Genomic DNA, 27,076 nt, shown 5'->3' with positions numbered 1-27,076 from the left:
TATACATTTCTTTTGTATTACATGCTTACATTTTGAGACTGAAGGAAAGTATACTATTGTTCATGAAAAACAAATATAGTGCCAATGTAATATAGAATATTCAGGATGCTGGGCAAATTGTGCAGACACAGATGTAAATCTTTGTTCATTAACAAAACTTATTTAGAAATTATGTTCCAGTCTAGTATACCTCACCAGGTTATTGTACAATAGATAAAAAGTCTAGAGGCATACTAGGTGAAAGGGTGATCTCTCTGGTAAAAGGACAAGATAAAATGTGACCAGAAAATCAATCTTTGATCAATCTGTAGTAAGAATTTTTCATTCCCAGATGACTTGCAATTTGGTATTTCTCTTTCATCTTCCACAGGAAACAAATGTATATATTGTATAATATGAATATATGTGTATAAGGATGTGACTTTTCTTAGCATCACAATGCAGCCATTTTGCTTTCTTGCATTTCTTTTTCTTTGGGATGGTTTTAGTTGCTACCTCTTGTACAATGTTGCAAACCTCCATCCATAGTTCTTCAGGCACTCTATCAGATCCAATTCCTTAAATCTGTTTGTCACCTCTACTGTATATTCATCAAGGATATGATTTAGGTCATGCCTAGTGTTTTTCCCTACTTTCTTCCATTTAAGCCTATATTTTGCAACGAGAAGCTCATGATCTGAGCCACAGTCTCCTGGTCTAGTTTTTACCTACTGTATAGGGCTTTTCCATCTTTGGCTGCAGAGCACATAGTCAATCCGATTTCTGTGTTGTCTGGTGATGACCATGCGTAGAGTCATCTCTTGGGTTGTTGGAAGAGTGTTTGCTACGACCATCGTATTCTCTTGACAAAATTCTACCAGCCTGTGCCCTGCTTCATTTTGTACTCCAAGGCCAAACTTGCCTGTTATTCCGGTTATCTTTTGGCTTCCTACTTTAGCATTCCAATCCCCCATGATGATAAGGACATCATTTTTTGGTGTTAATCCTAGAAGGTGTTGTAGGCCTTCATAGAACCGGTCAACTTCAGCCTCTTCAGCACCAGTGGTTGGGGCATAGACTTGGACTACTGTGATGTTGAATGGTTTGCCTTGGATTCGAACTGAGATCATTCTGTCATTTTGGAGATTGTATCCCAGTACTGCTTTTCCTACTGTTTTATTGACTATGAAGGCTACTCCATTTCTTCTGAGGGATTCTTGTCCGCAGTAGTATACCTGATGGTCATCTGAATTAAATTCACCCATTCCTGTCCATTTTAGTTCACATCTTAGTTCCTAAGATGTCGATATTCAGTCTTGTCATCTCTTGTTTGACCAAGTCCAGCTTGCCTTGATTCATGGATCTTACGTTCCAAGTTCCTATACCGGAAACATAATTCGAGTCGCGCGAGAGCGCACGCCTTCCCACGTGAAGTAGCGCGGCGTACGGCGCGAATACGAGGGCGACCAAGCGCAGGGACGCAAGGGAGTGGGCGGCTGCTGGAGACTCCGCCTGATAAAAGTCGGGGTCATGCTTTACGCACCCAGCGATCTCGGAGGCAGAGTTAGAAGCAATAGAAGTATTTCTGACAGCCGCAGAGCTCTCCAGGGCGATCGTCGCATGGCTCCGAGCTGAGGAGAGGCGGCAGAGGGAGCGCTGAGTCTCAGCTGCACGTGCGGGCGCTGAGAAAAGGCGTTGGGAAGTAGCACGAGGTCCCGCGCTCCTTTGCAGTGCGGTACTTTAGATAGCAAGTCTTAACGATCTGTAGTGTATTGATATCCCATCTATAAATGTGGGGGCTGGTGATGCGAGGGGCAGGTAGCCTTCCATGGCTTTTATTCCTTAGTAGAATAAAGAAGGGACTTGTACAGGGGAGACAGCGCATGAAGGAGGTGCAGCTGGCTATTCTACAGCGCCGCAGCAATGGACAATGAATGATGATGCAAGTTATTTCTGGAACAGCCATGACCCCATCGCTGTGCTACAGGCAGCGCATGCAGAAAAGGAAACCTATTTACACCCATCTTTGAAGCGGGGGCCAGTAACTGCTGCAATCCTTTTGCAGTCGATTGTCTTTAAAAAAAATTTCAGTTAAAACACCCGTTATTTTTGTGGTACAACTCTTGTGCAGGAAGGATATGATAAGAAACACCTGCAAGTGACAAAATGCTTTCTTTACTTTTGGTGCCTGCCAGGATGTCCTAGCTGCATGATGAAAAAGTGGGAAGGTTCACATATCACAACAAGCAATCCTGCACAAACTATTCAACAGATGATCAAGTGGTTTCTATATTATTAGGATTGTCATCTACCCTGCCCAAATCTGGCATGGGTGGCAGATACCTCATGCACCATGATGCCTGTAATTCAATTCCAGGCTGCATTGTTCCTTTCCTACATTAATTTGCCTCTTGTTCCACACTGTCCCATGGCCATGTTTTCTGTTCCCCTTTTCTCCCCAACCAATATCCCTCAGCCAGTGAACCTTTTAATGAATGATTCTCCCCATGGAAATCATGTACTATGCTACAATTCTTCACATTAAAGCATCCTTATCCACACCTCCTCATCCCACCCTTCCCTCACTGATCTACTGATTGACTTTGTGCAGGTACAGCAAACGCATCAGTTATTTTCCTCTTATGTATTTATTCCCACAGTAAGGACATGTGTTGGCATGCTTTGCCTTCCCATCCCCATGACTATGCTTGTAGCTCGTGTTTTCTAACCCCAGCAAAGAGTCTCCACCTCCTTAAAAATCAGGGATGGAGGCTTATCTTTTTGTCAGCTCACCCAACATCCCCCTCTCCAACTCTTTTTACTTTTCATCCCCCCACATACTTTCTCCCCTTCCTGTTATGCCCCTGGTCCAGGAGTCTTTGGAAAGTACCCATTGCCAGAGACCATCCTCCTGAATTCATCTGTGTTGGTTTACATTCATCTCACTTCTCTTCCCACTTGGTTACAGGAACCATCTCTTTATCTCTTCCTCATTCTTTTCTTGTCTTATTGATAATACATTTTCTTTTACACTTCACTCTATTTATATCCCATGTTTTTTCCCCTCCTGTAAGGAACCCAAAGCAGCACATTCTCTTCTTCTATACTTGTCATCCCCACAACAACCCTGTGAGGTATGCTAGGCTAAGAGTGAGTGACTGGCTGAAAGTCACTGAATGAGTTTCATGGCCAAGTGGAGATAAGAATCCAAATCTCCCAGATCCCCTAACATTCTAACCACCACACCACACTTTTCCTTCCTCTACTCTTCCATGCTATTGCCTGCTTTGTACTTCTCTGCCTTCATTTCCCCATCCTCCTCTACTACAATCTGACATGCCTTTTCTTCTTACTTTTGCTCCTGTGTCCGCCCATCTCTTTGGGTGGGCATGAAGGCCAGACTTCCTTCACTTTCCAGAATGGGAACAGTCCCCACAATTCCCATTGAAATGCACTACAGTCTTTATTTTAACATGGACGAAACTTCCCAAGTACAAACCAAACCCTCCCAGCAAGAAATACTCTTCTGTAGTAAAGCATGTATTTATTTTAGCAGCACAAGAAAAGTTATATTTTCCTTAAAAGATTTCTTCATATGGAATTTATGAGTTATTATCTAAAGGATATCTGTCAAAATCTTATGCTGGTGTGCAAGCACTGCTGCCCAAAAGCTGTACTCATATTTTATTTACCACTGCCCCCATTATAGCATTCTTCCCTATGCTACCATATATCCAAGTATTCAAATACTTTGAAATGAAAAGGGAAGACACAACTCCTCAGACCAGCATCTTGGAAAACACAGATAGCAATACAGAGACCAGCTGACTCCAAGACCACTCTTTCAAGCAGCATTGTGCTCCTCCTCGCAGCAACTGGTGGACACAACTGAGAAGATGAAGGTGGTAGGAAAAGAGCGGAGCCTGTAGGAGCAAGGCAAGGAGCAAAATGTATGTTACTGGGCAGAGATGGGTAGTAGAGGCTAGATGGCTGGAAAATGGCCAATTCCTAAAGTGGCCACTCTTTCCAGGTGGTAGCTGAATATCAGGACTGTGAGAATCACAATGCCAGGTTTGAAAGTCAGGATGTCATGATACACATAAAGCATAAAACAAACCATTATTTCTTCTTGTGGTATCTAAAGACCAAATGTACCTTGCTGAAATAACACAAATAAACAATGTGGCTTCTATGTCGTGCAAACCAGTGGCAGGGTGCACAGAAGAGGGAAGCGGAAGAGAAAAAGTGTTTTCTGTGAAATATGTTTCTTGACTGCTAGAACAATAGAATAATGAAACCAATTCCCTAGGGAGAACATGAACATTCCCAGACTGGAGGCATTCAAAATGCAGTTGCATCTCTTAAGCATTCTTTAACTTGGGAGTCCTGCATTGAACAGGGGGTTGGACCCAGTAGCCTTATTGGTCCCTTCCAACTCTACTGTTCTATGATTCTATTAACTATGTATATCTAAACAAGAGACGGTTAATAGAGTCTCCCTAAATTCTACACGGAGGTGGATATAACTAAACTTTGGTGGTCTGTTTCTTGAGCAGTTTTGGATGGGGAAGAACCTAGGATGGAAGAAACAAGGCAGTGCTTAATCCTTTTCATGCAACATCTTCTCTGTTCCAGCCTCTCTCCACAGCACACACAAACACAATTCCCATCAGAGTTGCTTTACCATTGAGGGCTTTCAGTTTCAGGAATAACTGAAAGCCAAGATGGTATAGTGGTTAGAGTGTAAGAATGGAACTCAGAAGATCTGCATTCTAGTCCCCACCTGACCATGACACTCACTGGATGACTTTGGACCAGTCACTGACTCTCAGAATAGCTTACTTCACAGGAGATAAAATGGAGAGGAGGATTATGTAAGCTGTCAAGTGGTATTTGCAGAAAAAAGGTAGGATATAAATATAATGCATAAAATTCAATAAATAATTTAGAGTAAGACATCAGGAGAAGGGTTAAGAAACCTCAACTTTCTTCACTCTAAATTCATCCCACTTGGAACTGCTTTTTCTTTTTAAATGTGTTGTCAGGATTTAATTAACTTCATTTATGAGTAATAATAAGGACCAGAATATCTCATTCACACTGATACCCACTGCATAAATGTTCAAACTGATTTAAGACTGGAGTGGACAATCATTGTTTTCTATCCAGAGCTGCAGACACACATGGATAATCTGCAAAGTGCTGGACTTAAAGCCAGTAGTGCACAAGGCCAGAACCAAAAGGATATCAGTCAACTTTTCTTCTTCTTCATTCTTTTTTCTATCCCTTTATGCTATCCCCTTTTCTCAGTTGCCCTCTTCTTAACCAAACAGCCAGGAAAGGAGCAGTTCACTCTTGCCAAAGATCTGAACTAACTGCATGCAGAGGCTTTTGAAATTAGGTTGATGGCTGCATGAAATTAGCCTGAAGACTATATCTAGCCTTGGAGCCACAAGCTACCCATCCCTGCTATAAGATACTTTAATCTGATTGTGTTCTTAACCACTTACCTAAATGGCAATGATGTAGGTTTAAGGACCATTGTATTTGACTATGTGAACTCTCAATATTTGGTTGCATTTTGCATTTGTTGATTTCTTGACTGATGAGGGAGAAATACACTGCTGGCAAAAGAATGAAGTGGGTATTAAACATGAAAAGTAAACCAAATGTAGAAGGGGTTTAGCCCTGCAATTTTTAAAACTGAGAATTGCATTTCACAAAATTCTTCTTGCATGAAGAAGAAAAATACGTACATAGGCATGTATGAATCCATTTATTTTGCTGTAAGTACCTAGTCTAAGTTATGAAAATGTGGTACACAATGGGTAAGTTTGTACAATATGACAACCCACCCTCCAAATAAGCTACACAACATGGGTTCATCATGCAACATCCTACAGTCCATCTAACAGATGGCTGAGCATTTGTAAGCAATACTTAATAAGGACCAAAATCTTCCATTCACATGGAGGGACTATAGAACCTGGGACTGTAGAACCTGTCTTGTGTCTTTTTCCCTACAGCAGCTATAATCCTGTTTTTGCTTGCCATTTTGTATTTTAGAGTGTTATTCCAATACTTTGGAGCAACTTTCAGTGGCTTAAGCAAGTATTTTTAGGCAGCAGAAATGTATTCATATTTTTTTAAAAAAAATCAGTCCTTTGCAAGGTTGTACTGATGGCTGCCCAAAGTATCAAACTTTGCCTAGCCAATGTCCTGGTAAGCATCTGCTGTCAAACTTTAGGAGGTCATGTCCATGGACACTGATGAATAAAGACTGCATAGAGATTACTTTGGGCCAACCTGCTGAGCTGTCAGAGCATAAGCAAAATGGTAAAGGGTTTTTTGCACCAAACCAAGGTGGCAAATATTTATCCTCATCCGTAGTGTGAAACTTTACTTTTTTTAGTACTGCTCTGACTGTTCTCAGTGCCCTCCACCTTTTCAACTCTTTCCAGCTAGAAAACGTTACATTCTCTGTGTGTGGATTTTATTTTTTTATTTTTTTGAACAGGGAAATAAACTCAGATTTCACGACTGCATATGTTACCTGTCCCCACAAAATAAAAAAATACTCAGATTTGCTAGACAGACTTCAAGAAACTCAGAGTGGGAAGAGACAGGATGGCTTCAGCCACCATGTCCTGAAGGGCAGGTTGTTTTGTTGTGCAAACATACTAGCTTCTTTCCTGTTCATATTCTTTATACAAAACTGCATTCTAGAGTTATTTATTATTTATTTATTCGGAATTTTTGTATGCCATCCCATCGCATGGCCTCGGGATGGCTTACATAAAATAAATAAACATAGTACAAATAGTACAAATAAAATCCAGATTCACCCTGGCTGCAAATTAAAACCTGCAGATGAGTTGTTAAAATATTGTTTAAATAAAAAGGTCTTAGCCTGACGCCGAAAAACAAATAATGACGGCGCCAGGCAGACCTCTCTGGGGAGCGCATTCCATAGGTGGGGCGCCACCGCAGAGAAAGCCCTCCTCTGGGTACTTTGCCTCCTAATGTCTTTCACGGAGGGTTCCCGGAGTAGGGCCTCTGCTGCTGATCTCAGGGGGCGGGAGGGCAAATATGGAAGAAGGCGTTCCTTTAGGTATCCAGGTCCCAAGCCATTAAGGGCTTTATAAGTGATAACCAGCATCTTGAATTGAGCCCGGACTTCGATGGGGAGCCAGTGAAGCTAGTAGAGGATTGGGGTTATGTGAGAATAATGCCCAGTCCCTGTCAGCAACCTGGCTGCTCTATTTTGCACCATCTGAAGTATCCAGACTGTTAGCAACTATTTGTAACAGCTTGACATGGAAAATGATAATGCATATTACTGAAACTTCAATATATCTGCCTTTTTCTTTTGCTGCACACTATTTTTGTAACTATTTAATAAATCAAGTACCATATGTTTTTAGAAGAAATGCCTTTTTGAATTTTTCCATTATATAACAAGCAAACCAAAAGATCCTTAAAACTAAAGATGAGCCTGTAAATGAATGCCACCAATAAAAAGTACATTCAAAAGTACCATTAATTAGTGTGCCACTGATCAGAGCCAGTGTGGTGTAGTGGTTAAGAGCATGGGACTGGGACTCAAGAGGATCTGGGTTCTAGTCCCCGCTCAGCCATGGAACCAACTGGGTGACTTTGGGCCAGTCAGACTCTCAGCCCAACCTACCTCACAGGGTTGTTGTTGTGGGGATAAGATGGAGGAGGAGAGATGATGTAAGCTGCCTTGAGCCCTTTGTAGGAAAAAGGCAGGATATAAATCGCAATACAAACAAACAAACAAACAAATCTGATTAGAATGATGCAAGCTCCAGGCTGCAAAGTGGGGATCCAAAATGGTTCTGTAATGAAAATAAAGTGCTTCCATGTTAACATCAGGGAAGGGGTAACTTTTTCTGCCAACGATGGCCCCTTGCACATTATGTAGGGTTATAGGAGCTGGTTGTCAATAGGTAAAAGGTGAAAAGTTACCATGCACACATGGATTGCTATACACATGTTGCTTAATATCATAGATCTACTTTTCTCTCTCTTGAAAGGATTATAATTACTTAATTTGAAATGGAGTGTTAATTTTCCTTTAGCAGAGACTCACTGATGAGCAGCCACAGCTCATATCAACTATGTGTGTCCTCACAGCAAAATGAATTGCTCCAACTATTCAGATGATGATACAATATGCATTCTTTTCTCAACTTTTAGATAAGCCCTGTGTAGGTAATGTATAAACTGTTTTTTTTAGAAATGTAAAACAAATGTGAATAAGAGTTTGGTAATAAGAAAGACTTACCCTTACAGGGAACGGTATTTCTGGTAAATCATTTTAATTGCCAGCAGCAACACAATTAATACAAATGCTTTAAAAAAGCAAAAAAACCCACATTATTTTAGTAAAGAAGAAAAATGATGAGATCAAGAAAACTGATGCAAGTCAAATACAGCAGTTTAAGAAATACTACTGTAAATATTACTAAAAGTATACAACACAATTTGTCTCATACTTGAATGTCACAATGAAATAATACGGGCTGCCATTTTTCCCTGACAAATAACTGTAATATTTGTTTATTATTTATTTAAAACATTTCTGTACCATAACAAATTAGCCTACCATCTCTCAGGATGGTTCACAATTTAAAATACCAACATCAAACATAGTAACAATAAATAACATATTATAATGACAGTCCATAAAATAATCAACAATAGCAATAGAAGAAAAAGCAATAAAGCTAAATAAATGAAATAAATAACAATTCAAGTCAATAAAACCAAAGAATCCCAAATAATCATAACTAATTGAATATTTATTTTGAAGGTACTGTTACTGCACTTTGCCACTACCACTTTCTGTCCTGTTGTCGCAACAACTACCTTTTTATTTTCCTGATGGTGGAAAATGTATATAAGTTTGCTTATTTATTTAAAGTATTAATATACCATTTGATTAGCATATGCTCTCAAAACAGTTTACACAAAGTTCCCTGAGAGGCTGAATTTGTTTCAAAAGGGAGATGCCCATCATTTTCAAGGTAGGAGAATAACAAGAAATAAAAATTCCATTTTAGCAGCCAGTGCAATCTTAAACATATTCCAGGCGAGGAATAAGTTAATATGCATGGAGACAGCTAGCAGCAAAAGATATGCTAGCAGCAGGCAGTTGGGGTCTGGAGAGGCAATAGTAGCTCTCTTCTGGATACCATAATAGAGAAAAGCAATGTCAGAAAGTATTTGGCTAATTTTTGGCATGTTTGATCTTCTATGTATGTCACAAATGTTCAAACACATACAACTATATCAAACATGCATCATTCTCTTTTTTAACATGAGAATTTTGTTGAAAATACAACAAAAAGTAGCATGTCAAACTAAAGAACAGGAGAAATCTAGAAGTATGGTTAAAATAAACTTTTAAAATCCCACTGACTTCAGCAGATTTCACATATAATTAAGAATTTAATAAGAGTTATGCTAGATAAGACCAAAGGCTTATCTTACTCTTGCATTCTGTTTGCACATATATCAACCAGATGCCCATGGAGCAGCCACAAATAGAAAATACAACTGCGCCCTCCTGCCCATTTTTCCTGGTAACTAGTGTACATAATCATAGCTATATGCTACTTTCAGTGCCCCAATACTGAAAGTAGCATATAGCCATAATGACTAGTAGACATCTGATAGCCTTATTTTCCATACATTAGCCTAATCCCCATTTAAAGTCATCCGAGTTGCTGATCATTGCCACAATGTATGGTAGCAAATACTGTAATTGTGCCCTGTGCAGAAATACTTCATCTGTCCTGAATCTCCCACCAATAAGCTTAACAGGATGACTCCTGGTTCTAGTACTGTAAGAGAGGGTTCCAGAATTTATACATTTTCCCAAAACATGCATAATTTTATAAAACTCTATCATATTGTTCCTTCTTGCCCGTTTTTCTAAACTGAATAACCCCACGTGTTATAGTATTTCTTGAAAGGAGAGTTGTTCCACCTCGATCATTTTTGGTTGACCTTTTCCAGTGGTACAATATTTATTTGTGTCCTAATATGCAACACTTTGCATGTGACTAAACTGAACTGCATTTGCCACATTAATGTTAGTTTGGGGAGATTTTTTTTGAGCCCTTGGAATCACATTTTGTTTTAGCCACCCAACCAGTTTTAGTGCCATCTGACCTATGGGAGATATGGTTTCTTGTCTCCACTGAGCCAGTAAGATCAGTGGAGAGGGCAAATTACTCATTTTCAGCCTAACCAACCTCACAGGGTTAGTGAGTATAAAAATGGAGCTAGTTGGCTGCCTTGGGTTTCCCATGAAAGGAAAAAGGGCAAAATATAAACATAATGTGGTGGTGGTGGTGATTAACCTAGATAATTTATGAACAAGTAAAAAGCAATGATAAATATCCTTGAGCAGCCCCACTGTTTACATTGTTCCACTGGGAGAACCGGCCATTTATTCCTCTTCTTTGATTTCTGTTCTTTAACCATACACAAATACATAAGAGGGTCTCTTCACATTCCATGAATGCAAAGTCTGTTCCAGAGTCTTTGGTGAGCAACTTTGTGAAAAACTTTTTAGATGTCTAACTCTAGTGGATCACCCTGGCCACTTGTATATTAGCACTCTCAAAGATGCTTAAATCCCTCCAAAGGAAGTAAATAAGACTTTAAATGTTCGCTGCTGTCAGTCTGTTACATATTTTATTAATGAAAAAGTATGAAATTAGTTTCAAAACATTACATACCAGTTATAAGCAGTATGAAGAAGGCATCTAGACAGAAAGAAACATTCTGATTAGTGACTCTCTCAGAAAGCAACCATTTAATAATCATTATCAAATGAAAGCCTATTCATTCAGACTGGCAGTCTCATGAAATTGCATTTGCGGATGTACTGTAACCTCAGATAAATTCCATAATATAGTTGTTGTCATCACATTTATTATTACAGTTATAGCCAGTCCTTTTTCATCTTGCATCAACTCAAGGGGGCTTACAAGGCTCTCTTCCACTCTCTAAGCTTGAGTTATCCCTGTGAAAAATCCCTTTTCTATCAACTTCAGAAATCATACAAGTTGAAAATAAGCAAATTTGGTGTTACGCATCATTCCCAAATCTTAAATATTATTTTCTTGGATAGAGTGTTCATTTTTGGAAAGCCAGAATAGTGTGGTGGCTAGGGTGCTGAACTGGGGAGCTGAGAGATCTTGGTTCTAGTCCTCACTTGGTCATGAGGCTGACTGGATGACTTTGGGCCAGTTACTCACTGTCAGCTTAACCCACCTAACAGGGTTGTTGTGAGGATAAAAGGGAACAAAGTCAGCTGCCTTGGGTTTTTCATAAGAGGAAAAAAGGCATAAATGCAAAATAATAACAATAAATTGTAAATATAAGTTTGTGTCTACTTCTTTAACCAAAGAACCTAAGAACTACTAACAGATTCTCATAAATGTTCTACCACCCAAGTTGAATGCCTTTGAGGATCCTGCTCCTTTAGACAGCTAGACACCAAGTTAACTATCACTTCTTCAAACTGAAAATAAAATCTTCTAATGAGCAGAAACAAAAGCTGTGCAGAGAAAGTTCAGCTTGCTGTTAATATATAGCCTCTGAAGGAAAATATCAGTTGTGTTTGGTAGATTCAAGCTTACAGCTGTTTATGTAAAGTCAACCATGAATTCATGCTAGCATGAAAAAATATAACAAACTCCACAACACAAACATGCTGCCTGGTAAATAGCACTGCTGTGAGCTGCTACTCCTTTTGTGCAGGAGACTGGGCCAGCTGTAAGATATTCAAGCAATGGGATATGGGAACTTCCTGCACTGGATCTGTTTGCTTACTCTGTGCTTTGCCTTCTCTGTTTAATTAAGCAAATGACTGGGCTTTGGGGCTTTTACTGTCAATCCTATGCCTCTTTACTTAAGAATTGGTCCAACAGTGTACAATGGTGTTTACTTCAAGAGTTCTACACAGTATGTAGCTTTAATGCAAGAAAGGGGCACCTCACATCCAGCCACCAAATGTAGCTGTCCTGGGGTTCCAATCTGGCATTCCACCTGGCCACACTTGCTTCTCCGGCTCACTCTGCCAATCATTCGGTGATTTCCTGGTTGCCTAATGGTTGTGCCGTTTTTCTCCCATTTTAAAAGCTGAAATACCTCCCTTAAGCATTACGTATAAGAGATTTAAGCTATAATATGCTAGACTTTTTAGTCCTTATCCATGTTACCTTAAGAACCTCTTCAAACCTGAATTTGGCCCTCAGGCTGAAAAAGTGTCCTATTGCTGCTTTATCCCTTATCATCATCATCAACAAAAAAACTAACAGTCACATGAAAGTATCTCAGGCAAGAAAATGTTGCATATAAAAAGCTTTTGTTCTGGCTTTTTCTCCAGGTTTCAATCTAAGAAAGGCTTTCCCTTCTTAGCAAGTAATCTGGGGACAGCAAGTAATTTAAGGTTTAATCCTTCTTGAGGCTATGCAGAACAATAACATCTATAACAATTGCTATTGATCTTTTTTCAGCCTAACAATTTAGCCTACTAAGTTTAAGAAAAACAAAGCAAAGCATTTCATCAATTGTTTTTAATTATGTTTGCTAGAAATATTAGCTAAAAATCTTAGCTTTAAAAAGAGACTTATCTGTATTGAACCTTTTGTTTCTTTGTTTAGGGCCTATTGTTTGGAGTATAAAAAGTACAGCATAAAACTATTCCTGTGGAGATTTTGGGATACTTTAGGACCCTGGGGATGTTTCAGTTTATTTTGGGGAGGGGGGCATAAAAGGCAGGAGACTGACATTTTGAGATTTTTAAGACTACACACTTTGTGACCCTGTCCTAGAAGGACAAGTAAAGGACCACTTATGTGTAAATTGCAGTACAGAATGTGAACTGGGGAATGCCAGTTATCCCATACTACAGGATGAAAATTAAGGTGCTTTCAAAAGGAATGCACATGGGGCAAATACATAATCACTTAACATTTTCACATTTGTATTATGGAAAAACTGTCTCAGGAGACCACAATTAGAGACAGAAGAAACACAAGTTACATTCTTAATTCCTTCCATCTTACCATTGTATTATTCAAATTTTGCCCTCCCATGCTGTCTTTTCCTCATAGGAAAAGGGTAACTTTGTTCAGGTCAATGACCAATCATAGCTTTCTGGGGCTGTGTGCAAGTGAATGATATATTCCTCTGCATGTAATGCCATTTTGTCAAGTAAGTAGTTGTTTTGAAAACTGCAACATTTATCTACTTTGGTTAAAACTGCCACATGAGCAGCTGCTAGCAATGACATTTATCTAGCACTAGATTACTACTTATTGCCCAAACAGGATCCTTCTGGCACTTAAGCTATTTGTCCAGCTCATGCATCAGAAGTGGCTACACAGAATGCTCTCTAATCCTCCAACTTTCAATATATTTTTGCCAAGTAAACTGCCTCAACTCTTAAATTCATCAAAGTATAGACTTATTAATGAAAGATAGGTCTCCAGTTTCAGAAAAATAGGAGCAGCAGCAAAAAGCAATTACATAATCTATACCTAAAGTAGTTTGTCTGGCAAGTGCCAGTATAAATGCTCAAACTTTATACATACTCAGAGAACAAGTTGGAATTGCAGGCAACCATTTCTTCCCACCAATGTATCGAATCTCAGCTGGCCCACTTAATGCAAAGCCAGCATTACACTCAACAGTAACTTTATCTCCAGGTTTATAGATGTTTTTCTTCCCACGAATAATTTTTCCATTGTGGATAAACAGCTCAGAAGTATCGTGTGAAGTTCTAACTAAAAATACATACACCAAATTATAAACAATATAAATATTTTAAAAGGAGACATTTCCAAATCTTTTTGGAAAGATTTTCCAGAAGTTTCACACTTAAATCTAATCAATATAATTAACAAAAATAATTACAACTTGATTTGCAGCAATTTTCCTCACCAAAACATTTAAGAAAATATTGTTATCCATTGTATAGATTTGAGCTGGTGCTATCACAGGACCTTTAAAAAGTGTTGAGACATTTGAGAGATTGCTTTTCTGCAACTAGCTTGCTCAGGGTAGAATTGAAATAGTGGTTTTCTTATATTTCAAAGATCTCATTACTGAATAGGGATGATAAACTCTAATACTGTATTATGCAACAATGTATTTATATAGTCATTTCAAAATGATTTAGAAATAGGATCTTGGACTGGAGTCCCAGTTTTATGGTTCACCATAACCTTCTGTACAAATTATTTAGATTAATCTTCTTCCCCAAATAATCAAGATGCTGTCAGGAAATGTTGCCGTTCACAAAACTGGGTTCGCGTTTCCAGAAATATATATTTGTTAACAGCAGTATATGAATATGAAAAATAACAGCTCTGGTCAGCTCCATTTTCCAGCTCTGATCCCTGAGCTTTGTTCCATCTTTCAACATAGTATAATGTTCAAGAAGCTGTATTAAAATCTCAAGGATTTGTTTCAATGGTTTCCTTAAATGTTTCTGATTCTGATTTCTGATTGAAGTAGCAACACTAGCTATTAACTAGTGGACAACATGCAAGGAACAACATGCAAGGAAATACCACTTTTATTGTGGATGTTCTTGAAATTTGGAAAGAATTGAATGAGATCTTTAAAAGAAAAATACACACAGAATTAAAGTTCAGGCATTTAAAACACAAGTGGAACAGATGCTGTTCCAGCTCATTTCTTTGCAAATATTCTCAATATCCAATACCAGAGCCAGTCCTTAACTGCTGAGAAAGGGTAGTTGACTATGATATGGGCATCCATAAATCATTCCTTCATAATGTCTACTATAATAACACTGAGAGTTAAGGGGAAACTATTCAAAACACTTCTGTTTGATGACGATGTTATAAAGAAGTTACATCAGTGAAGTAGAAGTCACTTTACTTGGATCCAGAGAAATGAAGCAATAACCCAGCTTTTAACAGCACTAGCATCTTCTGAACAGAAAACAAAAGGAAGACTACTGAACTGGCAGAATAAGGCTAAACATTAAGATTCATATGCTGAACTGGCTGACAGTCTATTTAATATCTGTTTTGTTTAATACAAAAATCATTTTAAAATGAACTTGATCGCAAATAACTTGGGGAAAAAAGGTAGGTTGCTTACTTGTAACTCATTCAAGTGGTCATGTGTGCATTCAAACTTATGGAATCTTCACGTGTGGAGCCTGTTATCATAGCTGAGAGCATATTGGAGGAAATCCCTCCCCCATCCTGCTGTTCGATATACATAGAAGTTCTTGCCCATTCCCTTAGTTCACTCAAGACAGCCTTTGTGGCCCTCAGGACCAAGGGAGGATCATCTTGACTGACTGCAATCAAACCACAGTTAAGTACAGAAATTGGAAAGCTGTGTGAATGCACAGATGACCAAAGAACAGTTTCACATAAACAACCTGCCTTTTTCATGATCTCTGTGCAGCACACACATGGGGAGACTACTGCAAAAGTTCAGGAAATCCTGGTGTGCAATGAAGTCCATGTCACGAAGTTAGTACAAATATTCTAATTCTGGTAAGCCATACAAGCATAACCAGCAACACCATAAGACCAAAGCACCATTGGCTATGCAATGTAAGGAAGAGAGATGGTTTGTGAAAATCTCAGTATTTATGGGCTTGTCAGTGGGAGACACAATGCTGCTGAGATGGAGTCCAACTGTGTCCTGATGAAAGGCATGGACTGAAGGGGGGCGGGGGGGGGGGAAATAGGTATTTCCTGTCTATGCACAGTCTCATTACACATGGACTCCCTGGAAGCATGAGCATGCACTGGCTGTTGTGATGCATTTTGTAAATGCTCTAGGAATCATGAATAGAGCTCTTGCTCGCTCACTCCCTTGCTCCCTCTCTCTGGAAATGTAGGTCATGCCTGAGTGTTTAATGGAGGCATGAAGGGACATACTATAAAAAGTTCGGAGGCAAACCGGTATCTGTCCTGCAGTAAAGGAAGGCTATTTTATTAAGTGACCATCTGGTAACTTCATTGCTACCATGCGGAGCCCAAGTTTCTTGGGTCCAGGATTGATCGGGCCCTCAATTCCATTTCAGTACTGTGAAATATACAGGAAAAAATTCAGCGGTGGACTGGAGAAAGGACCCATTTTATCACTTCCTCAAAGGTAGTGGACTAGCTCTGCAGAAGATGGAACCATGCCCCCTACAACACCAACAGAGAGACAGTATCAAAGTCATATAACCTCTTTCAAGTGAATAAACTTAAAGCATCTGTAGTTGTCCTATGTTGGAATCTAAACACTTTTTGGACCTGGCAATATTAGGGCAATCTGTCCCTCCAAGTGGTGGTACCTAGTGCAGGATGGCAGTGGCTGCTTGGCAGCAAGTCTTCCACCTTTAGTGGGGGAAGTATTACTCAGCAGAAAGAGGGCAATTAAGCCCCCCCCCCAACACACACACACAAGAAGCCTAAAATTAGGAAGTTAGTAAAAAAAAAAAAACAACTATTGAATAATTCAGCTGTCAGCCTAAGGAGGAACCTAGAGGTTTAATGGGTATTCATTATTGACAATCTTGAACAAGTGGGAAGCTAGTGGAAACAAGCTTTATCTCATGTAAAGAGATGTAAAGAGATTCTGACTCCAATCCAGGAGTCAGAATTGCCAACAACCTGCTCAAAAGAGGTAGAGAGATAAATTTAAACAGAAGAAAAAGATAGTGTGCTCTCCAGCGGATCCTTCAACTTATCAGAGCAATTTTACAGGGTGCACGGGAGGGAGACTACGGTGCAGTAAGGAGAAAGAAGTTTCATTTCACCAGCACTATCCTTCCACATAAAAAGTGAAGTTTCTGGATCAAATTCAATAATTCACCTTATGAATTGCAAACAAACATTTATACAATGGGGAAATAGCATCTTAGGTGCAGCTTTAGAGCTGGATTTTTACCTACAGAAACAAGGCTGTACCGGAGGGTTCCATAAATTGTAGCCTTGGCATTGTACACTCATCTCTATGGTCTCATCAGGAAAACAATAGTTTGCATCACAGTGTACATCAATGACATGTCCAATCTCATATTGAGGCTGAAGTGGCTCTACTTTCCCACTGGGAATTAATGGGGCACCACATAATTCTGAAGTAACTGTAATGAGAAAAATAAAATCTAAACATGGTATAATAGAAACAATTCAGACACTGTTCATTCAAAATACTAATAAGAGAAAATGAAGTAGCTTTTTCTATAAAGTTTCTTACCTGTAGTTATTGTTCTTCAAGTGGTCATCTACACATTCATGCATATGGGCTTTGCAAGATAGGGGGCCTGTGGAGGGCCTGTTGAAAAGATTTCCAAGATAGACTTGTTCTGGCGGGAACCCTTTCCCTCCTGTCCCCTGGTATATCTAAGAGAGGTTCCTGTCCTTTTTCCTAGTTCCCTCAAGACTGACATTGTGGCCTTGGAACCAGGGGAAGCTGGTGAATAACTGAACCATACCAAGTAGATACAGGACCATAGGGAAGAAATGGTACTGAAGCTGACTGGCACCAATGTGGGGCTGGAGGGGGAGTTGTGCACAGATGACCACTCAAAGAACAATAGTTACACATAAACAACTTTATTTTCTTCTTTGTGGTCTCTATGTGACACATGTAAGTGGGACTAGTGAGCTTACCTCAAGATGGAGGCGGGCAGATGGCCATCAGTGGAAGACTGTAGATAGGACTGCTCTGCTGAAGGAGCAATCCTGCCTGGAGCAGACATCCAGACAGAGAGTCTAGCTTGGAAATCTTTCCAGTAACAGGCTCCACACAGGCGACGAACCCATATGTGTGACACACAAAGACCGCAAAGAACAACTTTTTATTTCCAAGTACCTTTTATGTTGTTACACATTTGTTCAGCCTTACACATAGCTACCTGACTGGCTATTTTTTGTACGAAAAGTTCCCAGGCAACAAGGCTGAGAAGGCTTAATAGAGTTCTTTCTTTTAGAGGAAAAAATGTGTCACAGGGCTATATGATCAGGTAGGAGAGTAAAAAATTATTTAATACCAGATGCTCTCTGAGATCATGAAAGCACATTTGAGGAGGGGTAAAAGGGAGAGTTTTGACAGGCAGGGGACAGAGGAGATTGGACTGGCCAAGAAACACACTACCCTACAGCTGCTTCAGCCTCTCCTTCCTTCCCCTTCCAAAACTCTGTAACTTGGAAGCTGAAAATGGCTACTTAGCAAGTATATTGAGCAGAATCAGGAAGGAGGTAAAAATCACCTCTCCCATTCCCCCCAGTCTGCATTGGATAAGCATGAGTTTCCAAATTCAGGAGCTTATGCTAATCCCTTTAGGATTGCACTTTTAACTCCATTGTCATCTGGCAAGTATGTAAACTAATGAACACTGTGAGAAAAATGTAACCAGTGAGGTTATACTTAATGAAATGCAAATGCAATACAGTTTCTGACAACCCATTAGCCAAAATGGTTCTCTGAGCCAGTTACATTTCTATACTGCTCAGTAGCTTTCTGAATTAAGTACTGTCACCATTCACAAATCAGTGCTGATAATATGAATATCCTTATACAGTGCTAAGACACCTGTAATGCAATAGAAACCAATCATTTCAACCCAAGCCAAAGGTGAACTGCTAAGTTATAATCCCACTTCCACATTGAAAGTTCTGTTGTTCCTTACACAACTAGCACGAGCAAACATGCTATTAAACATGTTATACAATTCTGCAATTCTGGGCTGCCCCTCATTGTTGTGCAATTATCACACCATCATGTTGTTCAAGCACAGCAGTTTTCCTGAACTTGGTCAAGATGCCTAGGGGTGCAGCCCAATCAGGGATGCCTGCAACACACTGAACTTGGAGGATTATGGGCATCTTCTGAAGGGCAGGAAGACCACACAGGTGAAGGTTGCCTCTGCGCTTCCCCCACCCTACAGCACTGCTAGGCAATTGATACTGGAGATCTAGTAGAGGCACCTCGGCAGAAGGAAAGAAAACTGAGGTACCTCAATTATTTTGCACTTTGGTGGTGCCAGTTTTCTCCCCTTCCCACCTTCCCAGAACATCCACAAAATCTCATCTCTAGTTGTCACTGCAACCTTGGAGCCATAGCAGGTGTGGTTCTTTCTGAACAGGCAGCAAGGTACGGGGAAGTGAAGGATGTGCTTCAGAATCCAGTTGGACTAAGCAGCAAATAAAATGTAATAACTGGAATTTCAAAATAGATACTGTCTAGCAGTTGTAAAATTGCACTGGTGATTGCACTGGAAGACAGAAAAAGAGTTTGAGTAAAGATTTCTTTGTACAACTCTGTATTTACCCTTTTCACTATTTTTGTAAAATGCTTGTACTGATAACGTATGTGTCCGTGGCCTTTTACTGTGGCAAATTGAATGTTTATTTTATAAATAAATAAGTCTTACTTTTTTTACAAGATGGTACCTCAGGATACCAAGAACTGTTTCTCGTGCATTTAATTAAATAACTTCCAATCATAAAGTATCCAATTTTGCATTCGAATGTAATATTGCTACCAAAGGTATATGGAGGTTCAGATCCACTTAATTTTATTCCATGTTCGACTACTGGATCATCACATTCCTCTGCTGAAAGTGGACAAGAATATATTTTTTCAAAGCTTCAAGAAATGAAACAATGCATATATATTATACATCAATATATTCTGATGGAACCCTTGTTAAAGATTAATCTCCTTTTATGTAATTCAGCTAATTCCATAAACATAACAGGGCAAGCTAGTAATAAAATATTGTTTTAAAATTGTTGTTGATGGTGGTGGTGTTATATCCATACCCTGCAATAAGCAAAGCTGTCTGGCAGATTTACAACTGGCTCATAAGTATTAAATAAAATAACATAAATAACAAAACACAAACATTTAAAACCAATTAAAAACAATTCATAATAGAGAATGGACGAGTAAAACACCTGAGGTGGGTACTCCCTTAAGCCGCAGCATACAGGGCAATCCTATCTGCCAAAAAAGTGGCAATGTTGGTGGCAGGCAAGCTTCAACAGGGAGATCATTCCACTTATGAGAGGTTACCACTAAGAATGTTTTCTCCTTTGCTGCTGCCTTCTGTGCTTTCTTCAGAGTTGGCACCCAAGGGAAGGCTCCAGACATTGAGAGTAGCGTCCAGGTAAATTGCAGCTAGGAGAGGTCTTTTATCAAATAATGCAGCCCCAAGTACATTCCTTTAAACTAGTGCTTTCAAAAACAGTTACCATCTTGAGTCCAAGAGATATGAGATGGAAATTTTACAGATAAATAATGACTCACAGTCAGTGTCATAGGTTTTGCCATTTTATAAGAAATTGTTTGACTTACTTTGGGTTGGGTCACCATTGTTATTCACAACAATAATTTCCATCAATACTTATTTAATTAAGGCTGTATTCTAAGAAGTAGAAACATTTACTTGGAAGCTCCATTGAGATTTACTTCCCAGTAGATATGCAAACAATCTTACTGTATTTTTTTGTACTATCTTGAATATAGTATACCCTATGGAAAGTAGGCACCACCCTCTTTTATAATCTCACTTTTTCAAGTATACTGTTAGGACCAATATAAATGCCTAAATATATGACATCTAAAACAATAAAAAAGCTTGAGTAGTTGCAAAATGGAAAAGCAATGTCCCCCACCCCCATATTTTAATAAAACCTATACCCATAAGTACAGGATTCCCAGTGGGTGATAAAGGGCTTTGGATAGGGTAACATTTATAAAGTAACGATCAATATAGTGTTCATCCATCCGTGAAGGTAAAGTATATATTTTCTCCTTCCTCTGCAAGAAGTGGGGCACGAGAGTTTTGAATTCTTGCCTAAACTAATATCCTCCAGATGTTTTGAATGACATATCTTAGCATTCTTGACTATTGGCCATGCTGGCTAGGACTGATGGATGAACAATTGCATCCTAAAGCAAATTTATTTTATTTATTTATTTAGGGAACTTCTATGCCGCCCCATTCGCCGAAGCCTCGGGGCGGCTCACAAACATAAATAAATAACATCCTATAAAACAATATAATTTAACAGTATAAATTAAGGCGCCCTGGCCAAAGAATAAAATAAATAAATAATATTAACAATTCAAATAACGTTTGAATAAAAAGGTCTTTGCCTGGCGCCAAAAAACAAATAACGATGGTGCCAGGCGGACCTCTCTGGGGAGCGCATTCCATGGATTGGATTGAAATCAATCCAAATGTTTCCCTACAAGCATAAATAACAAAACTGAGGCTGTTGTACTTTGGACATATCATGATAAGGCAAGACTCACCAGAGAAGACATCATGCTAGGGAAAGTTGAGGACAGAAGAGGAAAAGAAAGATCAAGTAAGAGATGGACTGACTCTATAAAGTAAGGCTGCAGCCTTGAATTTAGAGCAGGTAAGCAGTGGTCTGATGGATAGGACATTCTGCAGGGCTTTCATTCATATTAGGTCACCATAAGTAAGATAAGATTTGATGGCATGTAACAACAACAATGTGCAGAAGATCCCAGGCCCAATCCCTCATGACTCCATAAGGACTGGAAAAGAATCCTGCCTGAAATTCAAGAGAGTCAACCCTTTGAACTCCATGGGGCTTACTCACAGGTAAGTGGGCAAGAATTGCAACCTAAATCTACATGAATTTTGGTAATGATTTATGCTAGTGAAATTCACAGAATAGGGAACGAACTGCCATTATCTGCAAGTGGACGGAACTTTAAACTTTTTGGGAGCTCATTGAAAGCTACAAGCCTTTCCCATCCACTTGATGCTCATTTAGAGAAAAGAGGCTTTCAATTCCCAGTATGCTCCAGCCAGCCATACTAAGGCACGCTGGGCGTTGAAGGGCTTTCGTTTTTCTGTCCAAACAGACACAGGATTACGCCTTAGACCCGTTACACAGAACCGCAACCTTAAAGACCGCTTCACCTAAAGAACTCCTTGTCTATTTCCTGCCGGTTCATCCACATAGAGATGACAGAGCGGGCCCTCTGCGTGATATCGGCCTCTTGTATCACCTCCGCTGGGAGAGCTGATAAGAGCGCACTGGGCCCTCAGGAGCCGGGGAAACGGATTTCACGGTTTACTCTGGCGCCCAAGAAACGAGCCTCAGAGCCTCATGAGGAGATCCCGCTTTATCAAGTACAAGAGAAGGCAAGACGACAGGACCAGCTTTAAGGGACATTGTAAGAGCAGCGTGAATGAAAAAAACACAGAATGAAAGAAAGAGGAGAGTCCTCGTCTCATACCCACCCAGCGATTCCTGAGGTAGGAGCACTAAGGCCAATATCCCCAAGAACTGAGGCCGCCACGAAGATCGTTGCATGACACCGAGCTGAGGATGGGCTGCGTCGAAGGGGATGGCAAGCGGTGAGGCGACGCATGCGCATGGAGGAAGCGTTGGGAAAGGCGCGCGCGGACGTCCGCGCGCGACAGGAGCAAGCCGCTAAGGACGCGTTCCTCGAGAAGCCAGAGAATGGCGGTGACGGGTCGCGGGGTGGGGTGGCATGGTTCTTGGCTGCAGTTGCCTCCCTCCGTCCCGGTGGCGCCGACGAAGACAGGCACTTAGAAGGGAGAGCGTCCCCAGCAGAGAAGCCCAGGGCGGAAGCCTGCGCCTGTAGGAACGCAAGCCCACCCCTACTAAGGGCTGAGTCCCACCAAACTCATAGGGACTTGTATAGGACAGCATGGTTTAACAAACAACCGTCGGGAAGCATTTCCATATTGCACCACATACTGCATCTGCAGCAGATTTGAAAATGAGAGCGTGTGTTAGTGTATGACGGAAAGAGAAATGGAGATTCAGCCATGCTGCATTGCAGGCGACTTCTTTGTTTCACTAAGCAGCATGGTTCTGTGGTAGAGCATGCATTTTGACTGAAACCCCAGAAAACCATTGTCAGTCACTGTCAACAATACTGGGCTCGATAGACCAGTACTCTGCCTGAGTATAAGGCACCTACCTTCCACTTTAAGAGACAGTTCCAGAAATAGATTTTTGGTCGAAACAATATGAGATTGGCAGGCCATTTTGAATTTTTATGAATGTAACCGGAGCTCATATTTGGTCAATCTGACCTTTCCCAGAAAAGCTACCTTCATAATTAACTGTAAATGCTTTGGTGAAATTCCTAGATGTGTTTTAGTTTATGCTTGCTGAACTTTGTTAATTAAAATATTTATTTAATCCAGTATGTTATTTTTTTCAATGTACATATTGTATTAATGCCGTTGACTTACTAAACATAACCAAACTGGCTTCATTGAGTAGTACCGCCATAACCATCTCCCTAGGTGAAACTTTGCTTGTTTGTGTTGCTCGCATCATGAAACACAAGGTGCTTGCTTTATTCATAGACCATGGGGGGTGCTTGGGCTCTCCCACACTGTAGGCATTCAAGATGCAGCTGGGTAGCAATTGATCAGGGTGGCTTTAACTGGGAGTCCTGCATTAAGCCACAGGTTGGACTCAGTGGCCTTATTGAGCCCTTCCAACTACACTAGTCTATGATTTTGTTTCCATGTGTTGATATGAATCCATGCTTCAGCAATAATAATAATGACAACAACCACCACCACCACAACTGATTAGGAGTAATCTGAAAGGGAACTACAAGTAGCAAGATTAGAAAGCCTTTGGTAGATGCTTCATATACTTGGTCATGACTTCGTATGTAGGCATTCAAGATGCAGCTGGACATTCTATTATGTTAGAATGACTGTGCCTATTTGGGTCTTCAGTATCCAGGAAAAACATTTCTCATTCCACAAGACTTCCATTCCCCATTACATCAGAGGAGTTTCTCACAGGGACTGGGACACTGTTATTAGGTCTCCAAAGATCTCATCTGTCTCTCTTAGTTTCTGCAGGTCAGCAGCCCTGGCTTTAGAGAATGAACTTATTCTCTGCAAGCCACGAGCTCATTACATTGAGGTTACACTAATTCCTTTTGTCCAGTTGGCAGATAATACATAAAGTATACTGAATATCCCCTAAACCCCTGGTGGCTTTCTATCTTCTGGCTTTAACTTGCTATTATTTAACTTGCTAAAAATGCTAGAAGGAGGGGGATTTATGTATAGTTATTTGTTATTTGTGATGTTTGGTCACTGGCACTAAGACACTGGGGTTCCTCACACCGAGAGAACTGACTCCCTCACAAGCCCACCTCATTGTATAGGTCTGGTGGGAGTGAGAAAGATGGCAGTCTGGGGCTATCATTTTCACAGACAATCCAGACAATCCAGAATTGGATTGCGAATTAACTTACAATGGTATCAGGGAGGATGGGTTATGTCAAGACTTTGATGAAGTAGGCAGAGCTAAAAGGCCAGATGCTTCGCTGAGCATGGCAGTTTCTGGAAATGACCAAGATGTACAGCCAGTGGGGGGGGGTCTCTGAAGATGAGGAATTTTCAGATATAGACCACCCTCCATATACTCAACCCCATGGTGAGGCTTCAGCAGAGGCTGGAGGCCTATTTGAATAAGCAGCATGCAGAGAGGAGGAATGCTCACTTTCAGAACAGCCCTCCCAAGGGGATGGGGCGCAGACATGTTCATAAGGAGAGTTCCTGGAGGTAAACAGTAGATTGGGTTCAGCAAACTGCTCTGAGCACACCCACAGATTCTGGGTAATTTGTACTTGGGAACAATAAAGAATGTCTTGCAAGGGAAATGGAATATGGCTTTTTGACTACTTGAAGGAGGAAACTTGGCTCATGACAGGGATGAAATCTGTTTTTGAGTATTATGAGCTGCTCAACAGGACCTACAAACCTGGTCCTATGCTAAGTCCAAATCTAGCCTACATTGTTCTTGTTGTTTTGTCTATAAGCAAGCTATTCCACCAGCTAGGCCTGTACAGTAGATCCTGTCAATACAGAACTATGCATTGCTTCTATTGCCCCTGTCAAATCCAATCACTTAGACAGACTTTCAGACAGAATGGTTAAATAAATTATTTATACATGATAGCATATAAAGTATTTATTTTCACCATTGAACAAAAACTAATCTGATAATCAGATCACAACTATTTTAAACAGTTTCTTCATATAACAATTATAACATTCATAGATAAAGTCATTCATTTAGCATACCACCCAAAAGATCATTACACACATCTGCAGAAGCAACTTTTCTATGGCAACAGAAACTTGTTTACTCTCATAAAACCACAAGAATACAGACAGGATCATCAGTTATATATGTGAAATGGCAAGAGCTCTGGCACATATTGTGACCTTTCATAAAGACCTTCCAAAATGGAGGATTACTGACAAAGGAAATGAATTCCACCTGCAGGAAAAAAGTAAAATCAAAACATGAATACAGTATTTTATTTTTGGAAAAATATTACAAAGTTTCATTCTATTTCTAGGCACAGATTGCAACAACTAGCCCAAAAAGGTCTGTTCACCCAATTATTGTCAGTTGTTTTGTTAAGATGTGCTTCCTTACAATAAGTTTGCATTTTCTCATCCAGGCGGAGCAATCTTATGGCTGCTAGCTAGGGGCTAGACAGCCATAAGATTGCCTGGATCCCCAGCTCAAGGTTGGAAAATCATTCCAGCCATAGCTGAGAATATCCTTTTGGATCCCTTTTTCCCCCTCTCACAGCCAATGTGGAAATGACTGTAACAGCTGAGTATCTGCAGACTTAATAGTGACTTTTGGGGCATTTTAAAGGGTGAGTAGGAGAGAAGACTTGATCCACCAAGACAGGCAAAAAATCAGCTAAGTGCTTTGTAGTCCCGGAGAAGCACAGAACCAACATTTACCTGCATGTTCCTCTCATCTTACACAGGATGCACTGCATAAGCCCATGAGTTTAAAAGATTATAGGCACCCTGGCTAAATTGTACCCTTAGTAATTTAATATGATAATTTCTTTAAACAGAAGCAGTGATCATGATTCATCCAAATTATTCCCAAGTACTGCTTGCAGTCATCTCTGATTCTGAGATGTCCTTTAAAAATTCAGAGTCTGGAATATAGTCCAACCATCAGCTAGTGGATCAGTTAAATCAGTTATTTAAAATTCCATATGTAACCAACAAAGAATCTGGCAGAGGAGAAAGAAAGTCACTGCTCAAGCACAATCTACAACTATATATGAACTAAATATTTTATAGTCTTGGATCTATACTCATTGTTACTACACAGCTAGGACATTTTTCAATTTGAACAAAATTGTTTAAATAATATTATTACCTTTTGCTGTAAAAATGAACCTTTTTCAGAGTGGTGATTCTACTTCCCTCTCTGAATTCCTATGTATTTTTCTGTTTACAATGTTATATTTTCTGAAAAAATAGGGGAAAAAACAATATTAAAGAATCAGGCAGATGAGTTCAGGATTTGAAGTATTACAATCAGGTGCATTTTTAAATGGCTCAGATCCAGAGTTCCTATGAATTGAACTCTGTTCAGGGACAGCTCTTGCTGGAGGAAGGGTGTGTGTAATTCTCTCTAATACATCCCTCTCCCTGCACCCTTCCTGAAAAATATAGAAGGTGGCGCAGGAGAGGTGAGGAAAGGGGAATGGGGAATAGGCTAAAGTTCTTCCACTTCTGCACTGGGAGCTTCCATTGGATGCCAGACCCTTCTATGAATGGAAATTCTGGAACCGACACTATACACATATAAAAAGACACAAATCTCAATCATTCCACCAAACAATATGTGTTTCAATTATCCATAAGTCTATTTCAAACCATGAGTGGTAGCTCCTCCTGTTGCACGTTTTCAAGTGACATAGCCCAGTTGCAATATCCAATGAAATGTTTCAACAAAGTTTCAGGTGATTTAATGCTCTCTTCCCAAAGTTGCTTAAAATAGACCAACATATAATAATGTAATACTGTTACATTTCTTCAATTCTGTATTTGGAAGATGGCCTTGGACTCAAGTGTGGCAAATAAGACCCTCCCACAAATAAGAAACTGAGAATTGACTGAGAATATACAAAATCAAAATAATGATAGGTATCCAAGGGATAATATTTTTGATTCATAAAATCATATTTT

General features: G+C 39.9%; 2 protein-coding genes across 2 annotated transcripts in view; both read right to left on the bottom strand.

The window, feature by feature from the left end:
• Positions 1-7,682: 7,682 nt before the first annotated feature.
• Positions 7,683-20,844, bottom strand: CR1L (complement C3b/C4b receptor 1 like). Its single transcript, XM_044446823.1, has 5 exons — positions 19,442-20,844; positions 16,958-17,149; positions 13,617-13,808; positions 10,752-10,778; positions 7,683-8,354 (listed from the first exon to the last, which is right to left on the bottom strand). The coding sequence occupies exons 1-5, from the start codon at positions 19,512-19,514 to the stop codon at positions 8,290-8,292; spliced, it is 549 nt and encodes a 182-aa protein (XP_044302758.1). The 5' UTR covers positions 19,515-20,844; the 3' UTR covers positions 7,683-8,289.
• Positions 20,845-25,019: 4,175 nt separating this feature from the next.
• LOC123031486 (complement receptor type 1-like) overlaps positions 25,020-27,076 on the bottom strand; it is a 58,349-nt gene continuing 56,292 nt past the window's right edge. The window contains exons 36-37 of the mRNA XM_044446514.1: positions 26,262-26,353; positions 25,020-25,346 (exon numbers count right to left, since the gene is read on the bottom strand). Of these exons, the coding sequence (XP_044302449.1) occupies positions 26,287-26,353 (67 nt within the window). The 3' untranslated portion in view covers positions 25,020-25,346; positions 26,262-26,286. The remainder of the gene's footprint in view (positions 25,347-26,261; positions 26,354-27,076) is intronic.

The sequence above is a fragment of the Varanus komodoensis genome, unplaced genomic scaffold (genome assembly GCF_004798865.1).
Source record: "Varanus komodoensis strain SLA01 unplaced genomic scaffold, ASM479886v1 scaffold1, whole genome shotgun sequence".
Taxonomy (NCBI): domain Eukaryota; kingdom Metazoa; phylum Chordata; class Lepidosauria; order Squamata; family Varanidae; genus Varanus; species Varanus komodoensis.
The sequence above is the reverse complement of the archived record's forward strand: the minus strand, read 5'-3'. Positions and strand labels throughout refer to the sequence as shown.

Excerpts from the sequence above, each read along its gene's own strand:
- CR1L (XM_044446823.1), bottom strand. The coding sequence starts at position 19,514 with ATGATTGGAAGTTATTTAATTAAATGCACGAGAAACAGTTCTTGGTAT. Across the intron at positions 17,150-19,441 it reads GGTACCATCTTGTAAAAAAA|TTACTTCAGAATTATGTGGT; the intron begins GTAAGACTTATT and ends TTCTCATTACAG. Across the intron at positions 8,355-10,751 it reads CTTCATACTGCTTATAACTG|CATTTGTATTAATTGTGTTG; the intron begins GTATGTAATGTT and ends GCTTTTTTAAAG.